At 41.6% G+C, this 20,688-nt stretch overlaps 1 protein-coding gene across 7 annotated transcripts in view; it reads left to right on the plus strand.

Moving 5' to 3' along the window:
- Nucleotides 1–5,099: 5,099 nt before the first annotated feature.
- The window catches only part of prdm16 (PR domain containing 16), a 193,394-nt gene continuing 177,805 nt past the window's right edge, over nucleotides 5,100–20,688 (plus strand). For all 7 annotated transcript variants that reach the window (XM_023273887.3, XM_035949786.2, XM_055012811.1 and 4 more), the window contains exon 1: nucleotides 5,100–5,282. In XM_023273887.3, the coding sequence (XP_023129655.2) occupies nucleotides 5,246–5,282 (37 nt within the window). In that variant the 5' untranslated portion in view covers nucleotides 5,100–5,245. The remainder of the gene's footprint in view (nucleotides 5,283–20,688) is intronic.

Below are 20,688 nucleotides of genomic sequence, written 5' to 3' on the forward strand. Positions count from 1 at the left end.
ATTTTGCGCATTTTCCCTCGTTTTAAAAAAAATCTGCTTCGCCCAAATATTGTTAGTTAGAATAATAACTTTTTCTTTGCGTTCAAACCATATGAAAAATGTATTCGTTTGCATTTGTCATGAGGAAATAATAAGCAAGCCAACCCCCTTCATTTCCATTGGTGAGATTAAATATGCATTTTCATTTTTATGCAAAATCAATCAGCATTTGTCTCCCAAAATAATAATCACACCAGATAAAAAATTGCAAAAAATACTTTTAAAATGCAAAAAAAACCCGAAAAAGATTCAGTCTTTAGGCCTGAATGAAGCAGACAGTGAGTCAGCAGAGTTTCAAATAAACTGACAGGCGAAGTTACTGAGCTGACAGAATTAAGAATTTCAAGAATATTTTAATTTTGTTGTAATTTTGCAGTGGATATGTTAATGTGTAAAATGTTGGAGGATTTAAATTCTCACTAATAAATCTACCTCATCAAACACACACCGTTGGAAACATCTTACTAGTTATTTTAGATTTTTAAATTTAATTTATTATTATTATTATTATTATTATTATTATTATTATTATTATTATTATTATTATTATTATTATTATTATTGCTCTCCATATGTGAGCTTTAACCAGTTCCAAACTTCCCTCCAGTTCAGCTCCAGTAGATCTGCCCTCTAACCTCTTCATATTCCTGCTATCAGTGGCTGTGGCGCAGCGGCCGTCTATCTCTGACAGCATGTTAACAACGCAGCACAAAAAGGCCCCAAAGAAACGTCTTGGATTAGCGGTCAGATTTCCCATTTCCCAGAGACGCACAAGGTCCTGAACCCAATTAATGACTAATAATTACCAAGGCAACTTCACTGCGACCGCTTCTGGGGACTTCATTAGACGGAAAAGGAGGGAGCGGCCCGCTGTGGAGAGCCTCTTGAAAAGACTGCAGAGAGGAAAGGGGAAAAAAATAGGATTTTGTAATTGATTAGAGGAGCTGCTGGAATATGGGTGAATTTGCGCTTATCGATTTGTGAAAAAAAAATATTGTGTTTATCATCCTTCTTGTCTGAGGTGACAGGAGTGTGTGTGTGTGTGTGTGTGTGTGTGTGTGTGTGTGTGTGTGTGTGTGTGTGTGTGTGTGTGTGTGTGTGTGTGTGTGTGTGCGCGCGCCCCGTCGCAGCCAGTTACCGTGTTTACTCTCCCATTACATCAACTGTAGCAGAATTACAGTTCGCAAATTTACAATGCTCAAGGCGCGCACACGCAAAAAAGCCCTCTGCGGCTTCTTTTTTTTCTTTTTTTTTTTGATGTACCCCCGACTCGCCTCATCCGCAGGCCGAACCGCGAGGTGCTCCATTTCACATATCTAATGTGCGCTGATGTTATCTGCGCGTAACGTCTAATCCAGAGACCCAGAGCCTTTTCCACCGCGGATAAAGCTTGGGTTTCAGCGGCCTGTGTGTGTGTGTGTGTGTGTGCATGTGGATGCAGGGGGTGGGAGGAGAGGTTTGATGGGTACAGTCACCGCAGTCTGACCACACCAGTCCACATTGTGGTAAACGTCTGCGCCCCCCCCCCCAACACCCGCATCCACCAAAATGCGCACGTCAATCACCTGCACCTATAGAGCAGATTTTTTTTGTTCGTAACGTTTGGAAATGAATCCTTACGAGCCGTTTCCATTACATTTCTAATAGTAACAGTGACATTATAGCATGTTCTTTGTAGGATTATTAGATAATTATAAATGCACGTTCTTTTGCATCTTGTGTCCCTTTGGTTTGTAAAGTGCGCAGTCTACATGGAATAGCCAAAAACGGACGCACCACGCGTGTTGAGAAACGGTTGCAGGCCTGTCAGTTCAGCCTCTGCGAAGACGTCATCGCTCCATCAAGATGAGAGGAGGGAAGGAAATTGAACCGAAGTGACGCAAATGTGTCCTTTACATTGTATAAGCCGCCAAACAATTAGCCTACACGTAAATAAAGGGGCCTCAGACATGCGTAAAGGGACTGTAGATGGAGGAGCAGTACGCACAGGGAGCTGCACTGTCCGAACAGTTACCAGATTAAAGAATAGGGCCAAAATGATGAAATCATAATGAATAACCTACATGCATTATATTTAGCTGGGCCTGTTTGTGTCTGTTTGTTTGCCGTAACTCTCTGCTGATTGTGAATCTCTTTAGTTTCATTATAAAGGGCGTAAATAAAGTGAGAGGGACCCTGTGCAGCAGCGCACCTCTCTACCGGGGACAGAGCCAGCGGTGCAGCCTCCCTTCGCTCCTTCCAGCGGTAAGACAAAAGGAGAGAGAGAGAGAACAAAACTGTACACCAAATCCTTCAAAATGCGTGTGTTTTTCCCCCTCGTACTGCCGTTCTGCGTTTCCACAAGCCCTTTAAAGGTCGACGTTTAAATGGCGCAGAAAAGTATTTCCCAACGGGCCAGTGTCGGAGAGCAACAACTTAGCGAGCGTAATCACGGTTAATTGCTGCTTTTAAAAAAGGTGTTGCACCATGTGAAATAATTTGTCCAAACCCCGATGTGTAGGAAATATTGAGAGGCCTGAAACGGTTTCTGGCGGTTGATGGAAATAATTCCAACAAACTGAAGAAAGTTCTGCTGAGTGTCTGTTTTTTTTTTTCTGGATGAGGTATCGATAAAAGCAAATCGATGAAGACAATGGATTATTGATAGCTTGTCGCCACGCTCCCACGGTTCCTTTAGACACCAAAAGGAATAAACAAAACCTTTGTACACCTCTGTTATTCACATCATTTATTATTTGTTTATCGACCCGTTTCTCTCTGTGCGTCTCTGCGAGGCCTCGGAGCCTGTGGAGTTTGTCTTTAAAAATGAAACCTCTTGATATGTTTTAAAGGATTTTTTTTCTGCGCAAAGACAATGTTGTAGGTGTGTGACAGGGGTGGCCACCTCTCGACACTTAACACTCCCTATATAGGTATGAAAAAACACAATCCTACCCAAGCAATAATATGAAACCTCCTCTCCTTATGTTGCAGGAAAACTCCCAAACATGCAGCTAATGTATGCTAATTACTGCTGATTATTATTGATTAATGATCATTCATTTCATTCCAACTCCTTGGAATACATCCCCACGGCAATTTCTCTCCAATAGAGACTGGAGACGTGTTTGATGAGCTCAAGTCTTTATTCAAATCAATTTGTTCTTTCATCATGTGCATTATAATGAGCAACAAAAGAAATGTCAGGCCGAGTTATTATGGGAATGACGTGCAGCAATAATAATAATAATAATAATAATAATAATAATAATAATAATAATAATAATAATAATAATAATAATAATAATAATAACAATAACTGTGCATGGATTTGGAAGTGCGCTGTGATTAGCGTCCAGGGAACTGATCCCTGCCGCTCTCCCAGCAGACTGCAGTCGCTCCATCACCACCAATGTTTAATAGGCTCCAACATAGAGCCGCCTTTATTCGGCTAAACTAGACGGAAACCATTCCCATATGACATGTAGGCTAAAGGCCCAGGCACCGCAGGAATAACTAGCAGCTACCACCAGGGATTCTGTTACAATTAAAAATAAATGTTAAAAAAAAAAAAAAAAAAAAGGTTAACATGCACTACTTCTATCAAACCTCATTTGGTTTCTTTAATTAAAAAAGTTGGTTATGTTTTGGTTCATAACAAAAATATTCAAAATTGATATTGATCATTAATTTTATTATCATTATTGTTATTATATAAATATGACTAGTAATAAATTGTAAATAGTAATCATAACAATATATATAGCAATATGAAATTATGCAAAAAATACTGCAGTAAAATTCTGTCGTGTAGTAAAATGTTGCCAATTTTTCACGTAAGAACAGGGCCTAGATTGCAACTCCAGTCTTATTATACAAAGTAAATAAAACAAAATTGACAGAATTCCATAGGATACGACATTCCCCTTTTGAATTAATGCATTTTTCGTTAATAGAAATCTAAAAAAAAAATTACCTCGTCGTCCTTCACGCTACGCACCGAACCTGGATGCACGGATTTACCGTAAAGTCTCCTCCCGCCTGCAGCAAACAAACAAACAGGTGCAAAGCAAAAGTCACAGCTGCAACGAGAGGAAATGTTGCAAGTTCATTCACCTTCGCTCAGGTGACACAACGTGCGCGTGTACAGTGTTGCATAGAATCTGTCCGAGAAATTTTTAAAAATGCTGCAAATTACAAATGTGAACGGAGAGAAAGAAGGTTTAAACAACAACAACAACAAAAAAAAACGCCTCGTCTTCTCCCACCACGGCTGGGACTCTGCTGGTGGAGGCTCCATGCATGCGTCAAACAGCTGCTGACCGCTGCCTGTCCTGAGGGCAACAAGGATTACGCGCACACACACACACGCTCTCTCTCTCTCTCTCTCACACACACACACACAAACACACACACACTCACAAAACCAAATCATAGCCTGTAAAGTTGTAACAACAATCGAGCCTTGAACCTGTTTACGCCTGCATGTGAATTAATGAAGTTAAAAATAACCCCTCTGCAACTGGAGCACTTTTTGGCACCGCGCGTAATGAGATGCGTAAAAGGAACAATTACGCATCAAGTTTCTGCAAATCTATGAATTGAAAAAGAGATCAAATGTAACATTTATGGCAACCATTTACATTAAGATAAAACATTACAAATAATGCATTAATAAGAATACAAATAATAGCAGGATGATGATAATAATAATAATTCATGTGTTTACGTTATTATAGCTAGGCCTTGACCTCACCACCATACCTCAGTGCGTCCACCGCTGTGTTGGAGAAAACCAAGTAGTCGCTGTTAAAGGGATAAAAAAAAAAAAAAAAAAAATCCAGGAGACTGCTGGCAAGCGCTGAATGGGGCGGGTGGGGGTGGAGGAGGTGGTGGTGGTGTAAGGGGTGAGAAGGGGGACGAGGGTAAGGGGATGGTGGAGGGGGGAGGGAGGGAAGGTGAGACGGTGAGGAGAGAGCAGGAGGAGGAGGAGGAAGAGGAGGAGGAGGGGAAGAGATAAGTGATCTAAAGGGGAGACGATAGGACAAAAAAAGTGATGATGATGAATACATTGGAAAGTTTTTTGGCCCCGGCGAGGGTGTCAGATTGAATGGCCTGTGCGCATGTGCGAAGGTGTCCAAACTGACAATGCTGGTGAGATGAAGATAGTGTTGTTGCTGCTTCTGGGCTCACGGAGGACGACGAGAGGAATCTACAAGCCGACAAGATGAGATCCAAGGCGAGGGCGAGAAAACTGGCCAAAAGTAGGTCTTATATTTTTCTCCCCAACCTCTCTTACTGATCGCTTTCTGCCGCCGCCGGGGCTCCAAACTCCCGGCTCCGTTTGTTAGATGTCCAATGCGTCCTTGTCACACATATGCCATATCCTTAAGAGAGGATGGGGCGACTCTTTGTCAACTTTTCAGCCAGAAAACGCGTCCCGTTTGCCGCTGCTCTGCCTCGGTTTCCCCCCTCTCTCTCTGTGTGTGTGTCTTGCATGCTGCGGTTCTTGGCGTCGCTGGTTTCCAGTGTCAAGAAAAGTTTCATGTGTGATGAGAAACGCCGCTGGTGCTTTTAGTTGCTCCTGTGATACACAACGCCGTCCAAAAGAGAGAGAAAAAAAGTTGTATTTTGCTGCTTTTTGCGCTTGTCGGTGGGTTGTTACAGTGGAGACGCAGGATTCCTTTTCCTGAAGGTAGCAAGAAAAGTTGTCGAAATGGATAGTAACTTTTTTTTTTTATACATAGAGCCGTTCCAAGTCTTGTGAAATAATATTCCCGGCTTTTGAAATAGTGGGCGCTGTGGCACTACTCTGCTTCACAGCGAGCAGGGAGCACTCTTTTTCTTTACTCGCCTGCAAACGGAGACGCCGAGATGTGAATGTTTTTTTGTTCGGAAAGAAAGAGCAATATTTTCATGCGTTGAGGGTTTTTTTTCTCTTGCATTCGATTCCTTGCTGAGATCTCAAGAAGCTCTCTGGCCAAATTAGTTTTGTCCCGTGGCCACCGGCACCGGACTGCTGCAGACTGGTTCCTCCTCGAGGGAATGCCAATCAATAATGTGTCTCCAAAGCGCCCATACTGCTGCTTTAGTGGGCTGCTGCTCGCGTCACACGGAAAAATTCATGTATTCGGTTTTTGTGTACTCGAGCAGCTTGTTGTTGGAAATGGACCGTGTTTATTGTTTGACATTTGTTTATTATTGGTGGGTTGATATATGAATTTATTTCCTTTGTTATTGTAATTTCTGCTTTTGCCCCCCCCCCCCCCCCCCTGCATGGTTGCTTTCTGCGGCCTCTTCACGTGGATCAGTCTTTATCCAGAATTCATTTTTAAAAGATTTCACAGGATTTTCTGCAGGCCTGTTTGTTTTCATTTTTTATTAGTTTTATTCCATCCTCGATAACTTTCGATGTGGAGTTTTGCGGGGAAAGAAGAAAAATTGCAGAGCTAAACAACAAAACACAGTCAGCTTTCTTTTTATTTCCCCTGCATAAATTAATAATTATTTAAAAAATATTCCTGCTTTTGTTTTCTGTGTTGTTTGATTGCATGTCCACAGGCCTTCTGGAACTTTCTTAACTTTGGCCTTGTTAATTGAACCTCGACCTCCAGGCTGTTTTTGAAAAGTAGATTTAAGTGGAATAAATTTAACACAAAATCAGAAACGCGTTTATTTAAAATAAGCTTTTCTCACTTGCAATGCAACGTAAAAAATACATAAATAGATTTTTACAAGATTATTATGGAGGATTTCAGCGCTTATTAATAGAAACGGAAATGAATAAAAATAATAATTGTTTTTTTCTTCTTTCTTTTTATTATTATTATTATTTTTTTTTTTTTTTTTTTTTTTTGCTGTTATGTTTTTGTTATTATCCCACTCCATTGCTCCTGCATGTTCTACATGTTTGGTGCACAAGGATCAAGTTTTTAATGCAGAAAGAAAATGCAGGAAACGCTAATTGAGCTACTTTGCTGAAATACTTGAACGTGTGGAGGAGGCAGCTCCGTGCCAGTAATTGCACTTGGTCTTGATCTCCAAACAGCCCTGATAGTCTGTTGATCCGGGTGCTAATGAACACAGATACCTGGCTTTGGAGCTCTCCACGCCGAGGACCAGTGGCTGCCCTCAGAGGCCTCCAGATCTGTTGTGTTGCAGCGCTAGGAAAAGCAGAGCAGGACAGCAGCATGAAAAATATCTTGTTCTTCTCAGCATTCAAAACATGGAGTCCCCACAACGTTTGAATACGACGCGTGGGAGTGTGTTTCACTTTTTTTCCTCCTTTTTTTCCTGACGCTTAGGTAAAATGCTCCTCTGTACAGCTGAGGCCCACGGCGAAATATGCAGCAGCTCCTTTAATCATTTTTATTTTTAATCCTCGTGTTGTAATTAATTTATTTTTTGTGCGTAGAGGCCACGGCACGAGGAACTTTTGGCTCGACAGTTATGCAGAATATGACGTGTGTGTGTGTGTGTGTGCGCATTAATCACTAATATTTTTGGTTTGTTTACATGTGGGTCAGCTTTGGAAATAAAACAATTTCACAGTATTTTTTGTTGTGTTAACGTTTCATGTAAACAATTTTTTGTGCTAAATTTAACACTTTAATGCACGAATTAATTTGCCAGTTCAATTAATTAACTGGCATCTGCGCAGATTTATTTATTTTTTTGAAAAAAGTGAAGAAATCCGGTGACACTTCTTATTTTATCCAAGTATAATATGGCGTCTTGTTATCTTTTAAAAGAAATATCACCTCAAAAAATCGATACAGGCAATCTAGAGAGGAATAAAGAACCGAAGTGACAATATAATTGCTTTTGGCACCTTGAACGTTCAGTGATCGCAGTGCAGTTAGTATTTACCATATCTGTGTGTGTGTGTGTATGTGTGTGTGTGTCTACACAGGGCTGATTGTGTTTGAAAAGTTGCACACCTTGCGGCTGTTTTGTTGTGGTATTTCTGTGTAGCTTTTTTCCTTTTTTTTTGTTTAAATGATTTTCGATCAATTAAGACTTCCGGTTAAGTGACTCTAGATTTATTTCCTCGGTATTTTTTTTTTCGTGCGCAGGTGAGACAAACGGACACACTCCTGCGCACTTACAACTGCACAATAACCTCAGCACGGAAATATAATTAAAGCAGAAACATGTCACAGCTTTTTTTTTTCTCCCCTCAGAGAAACAGAAACGCACCTTGTTATTGATTTTCTACACTTATTTTAATCCTCCTGCATTATCAGGTCAGTGGGAAAGAAAAGGAAGTGAAAGAAACCAATTTTTAAAAATATATTTTGTTATTTTTTGTTGTTGTTTTTGTTGTTGTGCCCACCTCCTCACCCCCCTGTTGGCCACTCCAACCACACTGAACACAATTTCTGACACTTCTTTCCTTCTCTCACACACCCCACTCTGTGTGTCTGTGTCAATTGCCAGATATCCTATTGATCCTTGTGTTAAAGGCCCCCTTATTAGATGGACTCCCAGTCATGAACTTGGCCTGGCTCAACAGCTTCTGATGTTTTGACAGAAGTAATAAAACCCAACCCATAACGCTTTAAAACCAACAATGGTAGCTATGTTGAACTTCTGGCTAAACGTTCAGGGTCCCGTGCAGGCTCCAGTGTGTTAGTGCTATGCAGCTGTAATGTGTGTCAGATAGCACTCCTTCATGTTCACAGATTAGAGCCTGCACATAAAATTGATAGGATCATCAAACAAGAAGGGAATAATATATAATATAGTAGTGGGGGCTTTTTCTTTCTTTCTTTTTTTGTTTCTTTTTTAATGAAACGGTCAATCTCAGTCAGTTTTGGTTGCTTTTATTTTGAAATCAGACCATCAGTGAGGCAGTGAAGCCAACAGGAGTTCACAGAAAACTGACTTTTAATTGGATTTTTAAAAATTTATTATTAACTGCTGAGGATTTATGATTAGTCTACATGTCGTTATTGTATATTTTTTGAATGTCTGTAGCGCTGCACATACCGGAAAACAAAAATACTTGTGAGATCTTTCCTTTATTGCTCCAGACCTTTCATAGATGAAACAGGGTGGGAAATTTGAGACTCCTGTGGTTCCTTAGAGCCCATTTGCATTCATGTGATGATGTGAATGATCTTTGCAGCAGGCTGATTCAGTTTTTGAGTCTTACATGCCTAAAGTGACCGTCTCTGAGCACTGTGATGATCAGCATTAATCCTTTCACACTAAAACCGAAGCCACCTGGCTGACAGTGAAATATGTGGGGAAACAGACATTTTTTCTTTAGTTAATTTTACAAAAATATCATTCTCCACTGCAGCGATGTGTAAAATCTGGTTTTTGATACAGAAACACTTCATTTCCTCTCTTTTTTATGGTATTGGGGGTTGTGATCTGAGCATTTGGACTGATTTTAGGACCATTTGTGTCAATTTTTGAAGGATTGAAAAATTGTGTAGCCTAACTAATTGCATCAGTCCACACTTGGCAAGGTTCACGTTTGCTACATGAGTAGTTGATTATGGAAGTTTGTTGGATGTTGGTTCCACGTCCCAGTGTGTGCACATGTACAGTGCAGTTTAGTGAGTGTTGTGGGCAGTGAATAATCATATTTACTTCATTTCATTTTCATCCTTGTCCATGTGTGCTTGGTAGAATATTTTAGTGCTGCAAAATATAAGATAAATGTCCTCTCAGACTACATTCATTGGAATATAGAAGATTTTATAGGGAAATAAAGTTAAAGAGGTTTTATTCTATTATTTGTACCAATAATCTGTTGCAGAGGACGTCAGTTTGGCTAAAGTTGGGGCAATATTTTAGTCATGGCTATGGTTCATTCAGCATCGAGACGCTGCCTGTTGCAGTAACATGTGGTAAACATTTGATTCACATAATATGATACAAATAAAGATGCATGGCTTTTTGTAACCATATCTTCCAATATGCTGTGAGGGCAGATTCTCGAGCAGTTTTCTTTCCAGTAAAACGTTCGCGTCGCCCTCAAATGCGGACGACAGCGTGTCTCAGTTCTGCTTACTCATCCTAAACCTCTGGAACAGTCGGCCCATAAAGAAAACTTCTCTGATCTCTTCCACCTGTGCAGAGAATAAACAGAAGAGTGAATTAAGGAGCTGGTTGAGCTGAGATTTACCGAAGCTCTACAGCTTTGCATAGAGACGATTAATATATTGAAGGATGGTTCAGTTGGAACATTACAGTTATTTGTCTGAACAGTGTGTTTTACAGCTGTTCTGCTGCCAGCTTCTAAATGTTTTCTTTCACTATCTTTAACTCCTCCTCCTCCTCCTCCTCCGTGCTGAACATGGGGTGAGTCGCTCTTTTATCTCCAGGGAAATGCTTTTATTGTTATTCAGTCAGTTAGTGCTGTAATTGTGCTGCTGCTGCTGTTTTGGCCAAGTGTCCACTGGAAAAGAGATGTCAAAGAGTCTAATCTCATCAAGTGCAGAGGCCATAAAATGTCAAAAATAATGTGGTAGCTGAAATGACTCTTAATGAATCTTTTCATGAAAGCCCCTGCAATTATGAGCTCATAATTACTCATTCAGCTTTTTTGTTTTGTTTCTTATATCCATATTTTGGCCCCAATAAGTCCCACTGTCACCCTCCATTTCAGCACCTTAAAGGTATCTTTGATTTTTAAATTTTTTTCCCCAATTTCTCACCCAAAGTGAAAATGTACAGTTCCAGTATTTCCCTCTGCATGCAAGAAACAGAAACGACCACAGAGCGTTTGGTTTTCAGAGTAAGCAGAAACAACTCCAGCTGCAGTTTAGCAGAATTCTGAAGTCACGGTGACTCGTCAGTGCTGACCGAGTCTCACTGAAGGCTTTAAAACATTCGGCTGCCTTTTCATACTCTCCCCCTGCTCATGCACACATTGAAACCACACACACACACACACACACACACACACACACACGCACACACACACACACACACACACACCTCAGCGGTGACAGATTTTTTGTGCATTGGTATGATTTAACCCCAATCAATCACAAACTAGAAAGGTTGAGTGTAAATGTCATCCAAACAGCAGGAGCTGGCACTGTTGGCCGGCTAAATGTGTGCGAGTGCGCGCCGGATCGGAGTGCGCACCATTTTGTACAGTTGTTGGAGGTCCTGTCACTGTTTGGAGCTTTGACCTTGGCCAAGTCTGGCACAGCGATGGGTGGGCACCTGGACACACGCAGGCACTCTCACACCGACAACACACACACACACACACACACACACACACACACACACACATTACAGCCCCACTGCTTCCTGCCTGGTCTCATGCTGGCTAAGTCAAATTTTGAGTTGACATACAAATACCACTACATTAAGCTCTTACACATGGCTCTAAATCCCATTCATTCCATTGATACATTGACCTCACATTATCCAGTTGGCAAAAAAAAAAAAAAAAAAAAAAACCTCGTTCCCGCCTTGCAGCGTGACCTCATCCGCCATGTTTGGGAAAAACACAGCAGCCTCCCAATCACTTTGGAGACTTTGACATGCCTGAGAGAGTTGAAGATATATCGCTGATGTTTTCTTTTTTAGCAGCCCCCTGTTTTTCGTCTCTCCTCGTGCCCTTTGTTTTCAGCCTGCAGACTGAACAGGGGTGGGGGGGGTGGCAGGGTCTTGTTAAAAATAGCCGAACAAAATTCAAAGAACGGTATGTGTTGCTGAGAAGAGGGGGGGTTTGAAAAATGAAAAGCTATTACACTGAAGTTAAATGCATTTTGCCCTGCTGGGTTCTATCCAGACGGTTTCATCCAGCCTCTCGAGCCTCTAGTCATCCCATAGGAAATACCTCATCTTTACTTCTGCTGATTAACACTAACTGATTATCTCTATGTGTGTCTGCTGTGATTGTGCACCACCCGCTGTTAAACAGTGTGCGTTGTTTGCAAAACAAGGGGGCAAATGTGTCGAGTCCCTAATTAGCGCGTTCTCGCAGCCCTCATGATTCCCCGCTTGCACTGTGATATCCCAGCATTGTGACCAGTCTTATCTGGGTCTAATCCTGATTTGTTTGGTGTTAACTCACTCTCTTGCTCCCTCTTTTTCTCACTTCTTTTTTTGATTTCTTCATTTGTTTTTTACCCCGTTCCTTTTGCTGAACTTTCTGCCCTTTCTCTTTCATTTACTCCACGTTCTCTGGTCTCACGTGCAGATGTAGCTTATGGATTCTTCATTAGCTGCAGCTTTTTTTGTAATGTGCTGATATGAAGAATTATTATGAGGAAGTTCTCATAAAAATGTATCCAAAAACACCTTTTTGTTTGACATATATGAAGAGTTTTTAGCTTAAATTTGATATATTTTGCATGTACTTCTGCGCACAAATGCTGTATATATTACAGTTTAAAAGTTTGGGGTCACCCAGACAATTTAATGTTTTACATGGAAACTCACACTTTTGTTCAACATAACTGCACAAGGGTTTTCTAATCATCAATGAGACTTTCAACACCATTAGCTAACACAATGTAGCATTAGAACACAGGAGTGATGGTTGCTGGAAATGTTCCTCTGTACCTCTATGGAGATATTCCATTAAAAATCAGCTGTTTCCAGCTACAATAGTCATTTACCACATTAACAATGTCTACACTGGATTTATCATTCATTTAATGTTATCTTCATTGAAAAAAAGCTTTTCTTTTAAAAATAAGGACATTTCTGAGTGACCTCAAACCTTTGAATGGTAGTGTATATTATTCTTAGTGATTATGGGAGGTGGAGGTGATCTGGGTGTTGTTGAGTTGCACCTCAAATTTCTCAGAAGCACCAAAGTCAAGGTTCCAAATGAGGCTTAGTTCATCCCAGAAGTATATTAGTGTGTTTTAAGTCCTCCAGGTCATGTAGCTTTAATTACTGGTTCTTCTGTCATAACAGTAGTATGTATCAATGTGGAATCTTTTGAAAAATCTTCCCAAGTACCTGAAAGGTCAGCTCATGGCACAGATGTGACAATCTGCTTTTTCCTTTGATTGTTCAGGACAATGTAATCTTGATTTTTTTAACCATATGTTGGATGTTTTTGACTTTTGCAACCCCCTCTGTTTATCTGGTGACACTTTAACCGTCTTAAATTAACCACTCTTTCCAAAATTGTCGCCTATTCGACTCAACCAAACCCTATAAGGCCAGGCTACATTTATGAGGTTTAATTTTAAAGGAAACATCTTCTAGTTTCTTACAAAGTGTGTGCTTAGTATGAGGCTGAAACCTAAACTACGTTATTTATGTCGTTGTTGTCTATAATATAATATACACTACCGTTGAAAAGTTTGGGGTCACCCAGACAATTCCATGTTTTCCATAAAAACTCACACATTTATTCCACATAACTGCACAAGGGTTTTCTAATCATGAATTAGCTAACACCACTATGTAGATATTCCTTTAAAAATCAGCCGTTTACAGCTAGAAGAGTCATTTACTACATTAACAATGTCTACACTGGATTTATCATTCAGTTCATGTTATCATCATTGAAAAAAAAGCTTTTCTTTCAAAAATAAGGACATTTCTAAGTGACCCTGTACTTTTAAACAGTAGTGTACACTGATGCTAATATGGCAGAAGCCTGAAACAGCTTAGGCAATGACCTAACACCATCACAATACATGTACAATTTAATAGTACCGTAAGACAACAGCCAACTCATAGTGCAGAGTGTTTGCAAGAAGTAACCATAGGAACACTTTTACCAGCTGAGAAATAGTGTCATGGATAAATCTAACACTTCATTATCCAGAGAGAATTATGCTTCTATTTTCCATTCTTCTTCTTGTGTAGTGGCTTGATAAATTGTCGCTCATCTCCTCACACACACACACACACACACACACACACACACACACACACACACACACACACACACACACACACACTACAGTCCATTCTCAGTCCCAGTCCGGCTGCTGATGATGGCTCATCCTGTCCAGATATGATAAGCGGACAAACTGCTCTGTCCCCTGGGCTGTTTGCTTGTCTTCTTAAACAGACAGTGGTGTGTGGAGGCAGCGTGGCTCTAAACTCCCACTGCCTGCTTCCCCTTTCATCAGGCCGCCAGTTCAAAGCCTTGGCTCCCATCTCCTCTTCTATCTCTTCCCTCCTCCTCCTCCTCCTCCTCCTCGTCTTTCTCGCTGCGTTTCATCATTACCACAAAGATGGGCAAGCGGTGTCTCATTAAAGCGGATTAGAGGCATCTCCACGTCTCGCTAGGGGCCGAAGCGGGACGTTTTCTCTTCTCTAGTTAGTCCCACCACCACCACCGCCGCCGCCACCGCCCCACCCGCCTCTTTTCACTCAGAGATCAGGTTCTTTGATTTGGCCAGATAAAGAGCCCCTTTCATGTCGGTTGGGACGGTTAGCGATTACACTGTCAGACCCATCGTTTTGGCGAGTTTGACAAATTTGCCGTCCTGGGTGGGGCGGGTGTGCAGCGAGGAGGAGGGGTGGGGGGATGCGTACGAGGAGATTCACAGTAATTGAGCTGTCATTATCCAGTGACCCTGCCAGGCGCTAGTGCATAGGGCTCAGCAGTTCTCTATTTGTTTAATACTTGGCTAACTTTCTTTGTGAGTATGATGGATAGAACAAGGAGGAGGAGAGAGTGGAGGCCGGGGGTCCCCAGATGAATGCCTCTGCTTATTTGACCACCTCTCTCGAGCGCCGCTGTCCATGAAAATTGGCTCCACTACATCACTTCTGCAAGTTTTTTTTTCTCCTTTTTTCCGGCTCCTCCCCGGTGCAACACAATTAGGCCTGTATCACCGGCTGCCATTTATTTTCATACAAAATGAAAACTGGTGGCATGCTGATTACTGAATTCCCCAGAGATAGAAGGCCACTATTGGTGTGGTTTAATTTCATTAAGTAGAGTGTGGTGCACAGGATAAATATGTTAGGAGTCCCCCCCCTCTCTCCACGCTTCCTTCATTGTAGCCCCCTCCTCCTTTACCACTCTGTATGCTAAACAAATCCTTAGGTGTTACTGTTGTGGAATTGGAACAAATCTCCTGTAATGGTTCGGTTAAAAAGAGGCGCATTCCTATGAAGTCCACACTTTTGTGCTTGGATCTTCCTTGTTTTCTGTCCTGTTTCCTCTTTCCTGTTTGCTCTGGCAATCAGTTCCTGCTTCAAAACAAACACAATTTTAAAAACATATCCATCGTGATGCAGAATGTTGTTCAGAGACACTTCAAATGGATGTATTTGATGCATTTGGTTGAGTGTGTATTTGAGATGTGCGGTAGAAAGATGCTGTCTGATGTGAGGAAGAGGAAAAAGGTCTGTCGCTGGCAGGATAGTGTGACTGTACCAGCACAGATTTTGATGAAAGAAATAAGAGCCCTGCTTGTTAACCTGGAGTCTGATTGGTTGTGAAGCGATGAGTAGAGTGGAATGTGTGCGTGACTGAGTGTGCACTTGTTTGTGTGTGTGTGTGTGTGTGTGTGTGTGTGTGTGTAGGTGTTGGAGGGGTCCCGGCTAAAACATTTCAAGATGGCCCATTAGTCGGCACAGGCCCGTCCCCTCCTGACACTAGGATTCCTCTGTGCTGACCCCCTCTCCTCCACCTCTCAGCCCCTCCGTCCCAGAGGCCCCCAGCCTCATCCTGCCAAGTGTACGGTTCCAAAGTAACGATGAAGCTGCCTGCGTGTGAAAATATTGAATTGCAAAAACATCCCTGGGTGAGAGGGTGTGTGAATGGAGCTTTCAGCACCGGGCCCGACCCGAGCCCTACGCTACTGACTGACGGACAACAAATGGCATTTTGTGTCCAGAGCGAGAGAGAGAGAGAGAGAGAGGGGACAGAGAGAGGAAAAGGGAAAAGAAAGGAAGAGACACAGAGAAAGGGGGGGATCTTGAGATTTTTCAGTCCTCTTCAGTCTGGGGCCCTACATGCAGGTCTAAAATGCCTTATCACATGACCTGTCTGACCTCTGGCCCCCACTCAGCTAAGGCTGTCAGGCTGCTCTCCAGCAGGGAACACAAAGCCTCGTAGCCTCAAAGGCCACCATTCACCCCCCCCTCCTGTGCAGCCGTACTCCAAAGGTAATAGGTAAAAGTAATGTCGGTGACCTTCACTTTCCATTGCTCTGCAGGAGGGCAAAACTCTTAAGATTCCCCGATAATGTCAAAGGTAGGGTGGCCGTTTTGGCTCCTTATCCACTGCCTCTACTTAGCTCCCATGAGATGGAGTGAAAAGCAAACCAGACTGCTCCTATTGTGGCAAACTATTCTTTTGCTTAAAGATACATTTCATGTTTCGTGTCTCAAAAAGTGACGGTAACTGAAATGGAAAATGACAGAAATGTTTAAAAACAACATGTTACTGTTCCCAGCTGCGGTGGGAATATGCTTGTGTAACTCAGCACTATGTGATATCTAAGAGAACGTGTGTGTGTGTGTGTGTGTGTGTGTTTGTGTGTGTGTGTGCGTGGGACATTAGTGAATTTCTGATGTCTGACAAGACTGACTGGGTCACAGTATGACCGTAACCTCCTGTCTCGCTTTGCAACCCACACACTGGCATCTGTCTCTCTGTGTCTCTCCTGATCAGTCCTAGGATTCTTTCTTCTCTTCTCTTTTTCCTCTTCTTCCCCTCCTTCTCTGGAACACTGGAGTTTCTCTCTCTCTCCGGTCTCCTTTGAAAAGATGCGGCGTCTTTGTCCGGCCTGATAAAGGATGCCATAGTTCCCCTTTTCCCCTTCTTTGTGGCCTGGGGCTGGCGGCTCCTGTAGAAGTGCAAATGGTATCCTCTCGGAGGGGCTATCCCCGCGGGCCCTCGAGGGCCCACTCTCTCCTCCAGGCTGGGCTAATTACCACCCTGCCCCCTCCTCCTCCTCCTCCGTGGCCCCCGTCCATCCCACCGCTGCCACCCCCAAACTCCCCGGTCCCTGGAACCATGGACGGCACATTCCCACAACCAGCACCTGGCCTTCTTTTCTCCTGGTCTGCTTTGATGGCTGACACCCCAGCCTTCCCCCTTCCCTCCTTCCTCATCCTCCTCTTCTTCTCTCTGCCCCACTGCCTCATCTGTCTTTCTCTCCCTCCCTTTAACTTCTCCCTCTCTCTCTCCCTCTCTTACTGACTCTCATTAATAGAGGTTTTAAATTGCTTTCTGACCCTGACAAACTGCTCTTGTTGAAAAGGGAGATGTCAAAGAGGAACAAGAAATGGAATGGATGAGAAGGGGCAGGAGAAAGTTGTTACATATGTGAGTATGTATAGTTTGTTATGTATGTTGTGTGTGTTTGTCGACCCCATCACACACTCCGGCTGCCCCCAAACAGATATGAAGTTTTGTAAAAAGTGAGAAAATGTGTATGTATTGTAGAGATCCAGTTATTACACCACATTTAATAATACTAAAAATGCCTTAATTTGGATGTTTTTACAGCTTCTTAAAGAGCTCATGACTCATTTTCAGTTTTCCCTCATCTAAAAATAAGTCTTAATGAAATAAACACAGCTTTGCAATATTGATGCCTCCATTAAAGCAGAGAGTTGGGCTTCGCTCAAAAGAAGCCATTTAAAATTATATTGCATTTAGAGGTTTGTGGTTTATAAAACTTGACCGGTGGTTGAAGCAGATTAAGCTGATTTCACTGGAACAGTACAAACACAAACACACACTCTCATGCACACACAAACACCGATATCTAATTTAGTTGCATATTTGCGTTCCACTAGCTGTAGGCCTAATCAATAACTCGCCCCAATGGATTTGACCAATTCATAGCTGGCCTTTGTGCACGCTAGCCATCCCAGCGAGAGCATTTGGACAGCTTTCTGAGGAAAACAAATAGCTCTATTACAAGCTCTCGTCTCTGTGATGCTCAGCGTCCCAAAGGCAAAGATCTGGGTCTGTATTAATTGTATGTTCTCCGTGCTGGGAGAAGAAAAAAGGGATGGGTTTTCAGCATAACCCAGGTTCAACTGGAACAGTCCAGAAAGAAGAAGCAACATTTTACTCAAAAGTAGTCGTGAGAAAAAGCTGGACGTAGAAATTTAGCAACTTTTGCAGTTTCCTAACAGAAGGAATATTTAAGTAACATATAGACCAGGGGTGTCAAACATGTGGCCCGCTGGCCAAAACCAGCCCGCCAGAGAGTCCAATCTGGCCCGCAGGACGACTTTGTAAAGGGTAAAAATTCCAGAGAAGACATTAACTGCAGATTGTAAATTTATAAAACTATAAATTTAAAATAATTCCTACACTATGACAAGTTGTTTTGATCATAAAGTAAAATATTATTTTGCTCATTGTTTGTCTGATATTTTGTATCTCATTTTTGTAATGTTATCTTATTTTTGGGTTTTTTTTGTCTGATTTTTGTCGTTAGTCTCATGTTGTCATTTTGTTTCTTGTTTTTGTAATTTTGTGTTTCCTTTTTGTCTCACTTGTGCTTTTCGTCTTCTTTTTGTCATTTGAATTTTGCTTTATTCGATGTTTTGTATCGTTTTTGTCGTTTTGTGTTTTTTTTTATCTCACCTGTGTCGTTGGACTACTTTTTTGTTGTTTTGTTTCTCGCTTTTGTCATTTTTGGTCTTGTTTGTGTCATTTGTGTAATTTTTTTGTCTTGTTTTTGTCGTTTGTCTATTCTTTTGTTGCTCTGTGACGTTTTTGTCAAATTTTGTTTTGTTTCGTGTCGTTTGTCTCATTTTTTGTCATTTTGTGTCTCGCTTTTGTCATTTTGTATCTGATTTTTGTAATATTTTGTCTCGTTTTTGTTATTTTTTATGTCTTTTTTTGTCTGGCTTTTGTCATTTTGATCATACAGTAAAATACTATATCATTCAGTTCCAGATAGCTGTGACTAAATGTTTTGTTTCTTTGTAGACACTCTGTGATCTGGAAGTTACAATATGTAAATGTAAACTGAGGGATAATATTACTGAAATTGAACTTATTTTTCTTCAGAAATTCCAGGTTGCTTGTGATGTTTTGCAAAAAGATAATTCCTTAAATGTGAACATTTTCAGAATGTAGTTTTTTGGACGAAACCAAAGGAAAAATTTGGAGTTGTGGTTGTGATGACTCCAGTAAAGGCAGAAATAATGTGTGGTATTGGGAGTTGCACACACCCAGACCAGTTACACTAGTGGGACAGAGTTTGGTCCTGGTTTGCACGACAGGGGCTTAGCCTACTTACAATACAGACAATATTAATGACTTACATAGCTGATGATCCATGCAAGCTTAGGGAACGTTTCACCTGGCATCTAATGTTTTTAAACTGAGCCTAGCTGCAAGGAAAGTATCACTCAGACATTTTTTTGGTTCCAGAATGAGACTGCATCCAGGAATTTGTGTCAAAAGTTACTATTGTTTCGTTTCATGAAGCATAAATTGCATGAATGCTACTTTCTTTCACATCTTCTGTTTCACATCAGCAGCCATCCAGTCTGGCTATCTGACGTATCTCTCTCTGCTGCTACTATTTCCCAGACACAGCTGCCCTTCCCTGTACAGTTCACACATCATCACCCATAGGACTTCAGGGTGATGTCATGACTTGGGCTGCTTCTTCCATGTCGGCTTCATTTGGAGGTGACATGTATGTTGCATCAACCTTACCCTGAAAGCAAGTTTCACGCTCGAGTTGTGAGCTTTGATGCAATCCAGGACTTGTAGAGCAGAGAAAGAACACTAAACATGTCTCGTTTAATACGTGAACAACATGGCCACGTTCTATCTTTATCGGTGAGACTTCAGTGTCTCATAAGCCCTGAGATGACACAATTAGAGATTTTATGGCTTGGTTTGAGGAGAGGCTTCCAAAAGTATCATGTGTCCCTCACTCTCCACCTCTCTCCTCATCAAATGTGGCCACATCCTCTTCTTCGAGCACAGAAAAGGAAAGAGGAAGATCCGGTTTCTGAATTGTGTTTTTTGAGTGGTTGAAACGGCCACTTGTGTGGTTTTTGTGTGTCCGCGCTGACCGTTCAACTCCGAGTTCCTGAGGTTTCCAGACATGTCAATTAAGCAGCTTTAATTGGGGAAGATGTTATTCCAAACGAATGTTTGCACTCAAGGACCTGTGGATGGTCATTTTTCAGGGGGGTGGAGGCAGAAGGCTTGTTATTGTTATTTCTTTGTTTTAGTGCCACTTTGGCTTCGCAAATGTGCTTCTCTTCATTTTCCCGAACGCAGTAATAGTTCACTTGGATGACCACAAACACACACACACTCATGCACTGACGGAGGCATCTTGTTTTTCAGCAGCACTAACGAACAGTAAGAGTTTAAGAATGGTGAAGCAGGGACAAGGCAAACAAAGGAGGCAGGTGGGTGAGGCCACCGCTGGCCTGTCACCGGCTTTGGCTCCATTTTAATATCTTCTTTGTTTTAATATATATTATAGCGTCCTTTTTCCATTTGTATGACATTAAAATGAACTTTTCTCAGACTAAGATATGAAGTAAAGCCTAGTTATTTCTTGTTATGAGTCTTTAAATAACCTTGCGACTCTTTGTATGGCTGATATTTTACACGTTTATGCTGGGAGAGGCTCTAACATTGAATCCAAGATAAATTTATTTTGAAGTATGTAGATTCTAATGATGAAACTGCATGAAAACATGAATGGCAGTATTCATATCTGCATGTTTACAGGAGTTTCTTTCATATAAGGAAAATTTTCACCC

Source organism: Amphiprion ocellaris, chromosome 8 (assembly GCF_022539595.1).
Source record: "Amphiprion ocellaris isolate individual 3 ecotype Okinawa chromosome 8, ASM2253959v1, whole genome shotgun sequence".
Lineage (NCBI taxonomy): Eukaryota > Metazoa > Chordata > Actinopteri > Pomacentridae > Amphiprion > Amphiprion ocellaris.